At 38.6% G+C, this 2,599-nt stretch overlaps 1 protein-coding gene across 7 annotated transcripts in view; it reads left to right on the top strand.

The window, feature by feature from the left end:
• The first annotated feature begins 1,926 nt into the window (after positions 1 to 1,926).
• The window catches only part of LOC107719251 (receptor-type tyrosine-protein phosphatase delta-like), a 35,344-nt gene continuing 34,671 nt past the window's right edge, over positions 1,927 to 2,599 (top strand). For all 7 annotated transcript variants that reach the window (XM_016526633.1, XM_016526630.1, XM_016526632.1 and 4 more), the window contains exon 1: positions 1,927 to 2,126. In XM_016526633.1, the coding sequence (XP_016382119.1) occupies positions 1,942 to 2,126 (185 nt within the window). In that variant the 5' untranslated portion in view covers positions 1,927 to 1,941. The remainder of the gene's footprint in view (positions 2,127 to 2,599) is intronic.

Raw genomic sequence — 2,599 nt, 5'->3', positions numbered from 1 at the left:
TTAAAGCATAAACCACAGTAATTTTAACTAGGTAAACTTAAGCTTAATTCAAGACATATTCCCTGAACACCATGCTTATTAATGTACAGAATTTATCTTGTCAAATTAATCTTTCTTGCTTTATGAATGTTTACATTTTTGCTTGGGTCCGAATCATCTGAATCAACCATGTGACGCAGTCAGAGTGAGAGACTGAATGCTATCAGCACACAGTCCTGCTGGAATACAAGTGGCATGTCTGCCTGTCTGTCTGTCTGTCTGTCCTTTTGTCGTTCTGTCTGTCTGTCTGTCTGTCTGTCTCTCTGTCTGTCTCTCTGTCTGTCAGTCTGTCTGTCCGTATCTCTGTCTGTCCTTTTCTTTGTCTGTCTGTCTGTCTCTCTGTCTGTCTCTCTGTCTGTCAGTCTGTCTGTCCGTATCTCTGTCTGTCCTTTTCTTTGTCTGTCTGTCTGTCAGTCTGTCTGTCCGTCTCTCTCTGTCCGTCCATCTGTCTTTCCGTTTGTCCTTCAGTCTGCCTGAAGAGCTGTCAGCGGTGGGACTGTGAGATAAACGCCTTCCCTTTAATAACAACAGAGTCTTATCAACTGCACTGCAGAGAGACAGACACACTCACAGACAGACAGACAGACACACACACACACACACACACAGAGAGGAATGATTAGCTCTGTGAGCAGTGAGACAGTATTCAGTGAGCTGCAGGTCACCATCAGCGCTGGAAACACAGAGAAACACACAGTAGAGCTGGACTCGATGACCGAACCTCATATTACTGCTTAAATCACGCTAATGCGACACACATTCAATTTCCTCCATGTTTTTCATCACTCTCATGTGAAAATTACATTAAGCAGTTCAGTAATGAAACACATTCAAGGAAATCAGTACTTTTATTTAGCAAGGATGCATTAAATTGATCAAAAGTGACAGTATAGACATAATGTTACAAAAGATTTCTATTTCAAATAAATGCTGTTCTTTTGAACTTTCTATTCATCTTTGAATCCGGAAAAATTAACTAACACGGTTTCCACAAAAATATTGTGCAGCATGACTGTTTTCAACATTGATAATAATCAGAAATGTTTCTCGAGCAGCAAATCAGCATATTAGAATGATTTCTGAAGATCATGTGACACTGAAGACTGCAGTAATGATGCTGAAAATACAGCTGCGCATCACAGAAATACATTACAGTTTAACACATATTCACATAGAAAACAGCTGTTTTAGATTGTAATAATATTTCACTGTTTTTACTGTATTACTAATCAAATAAATGCAGCTTTGGTGAGCAGAAGAGACTTCTTTCAAAAACAACGCCAAACTTTTGAACTTTATGCCAGTTTATGTCTCTGAATATAAAGCCTGAAAACCGTGTGCGTTTATCTGCTTGTGCTGATGATTTCAGAGTAAATTAGATGCTAATCACTGAATGTAGTTCTTAACTCTCATCACTGAACACAGCCCAACACACACTGATGAATATTACATTAATCAGAGTCATAACAGGATTTCAGACCGCTGACAGTGTTTTTATATGATCGTATTTATATAGTTCCGTTTAATTGTTTCCGTTAATTGTTTCCAGCATGTCGAGGCTGTTTGACTGTGTGCTTGAATAATAATACGCTGCCATTGATTGCAAGGAAACGTTCCCTGCATTAGTCTGAAACATATCATTACGTGTATACAATTACTTGTGAGATCTATGCAAGGATAGTTTAATGCATGTGAACGTGAAGCGGTTTTGTAGTAGTTCCACCTGAAAGGGATGATTTAGACACTTTACAGATCAAATAACTCTTTTGTTCTCATGGATAATTCATGCAAGTGCTTTAAAAAAACTACGAGCTGCACGTTTCTGCTGCACTCGGCCCATTGAAAACACATTACTTTAAATACAGTTTCTGCTCTTTATACAAACCCAGAGACACATCAAACATGTTGTGGTGGATTTTCTTGCAGATGTTGTACGCGGCAAGTCCGTACTCTGATTCAGTGATGTTTGCCGATATCGACCCGCAGCCCATAATCGATGAAGAGGAGGGTCTGATCTGGGTCGTGGGGCCTGTGCTGGCCGTCATCTTCATCATCTGCATCGTCATCGCCATCCTGCTGTACAAGAGGTAGAAACCGTGGAGAAGCACACACTCAATAACTGTTACATATACATTACATTTTACATTTAATGTGACTTATTTCTGAGTAAAACAGAATATTCAAGCCAGTGTTATTTTAGTATCATTGAGATACTATTGTAGTTTGTATTAATATTTTGAATTAGTTTATATATACACTGAACAAAATTATAAACGCAACACTTTTGTTTTTGCCCCCATTTTTCATGAGCTGAACTCAAAGATCTAAGACTTTTTCTATGTACACAAAAGGCCTATTTCTCTCAAATATTGTTCACAAATCTGTCTAAATCTGTGTTAGTGAGCACTTCTCCTTTGCCAAGATAATCCATCCACCTCACAGGTGAGGCATATCAAGATGCTGATTAGACAACATGATTATTGCACAGGTGTGCCTTAAGCCCCGTTCACACCAAGAGCGATAACTATAAAGATAACTATAAAGATAACGATATTAGCGT

Source organism: Sinocyclocheilus rhinocerous, unplaced genomic scaffold (assembly GCF_001515625.1).
Source record: "Sinocyclocheilus rhinocerous isolate Xijiao unplaced genomic scaffold, SAMN03320098_v1.1 scaffold3227, whole genome shotgun sequence".
NCBI classification, from domain to species: Eukaryota; Metazoa; Chordata; class Actinopteri; order Cypriniformes; family Cyprinidae; genus Sinocyclocheilus; species Sinocyclocheilus rhinocerous.
The sequence above is the reverse complement of the archived record's forward strand: the minus strand, read 5'-3'. Positions and strand labels throughout refer to the sequence as shown.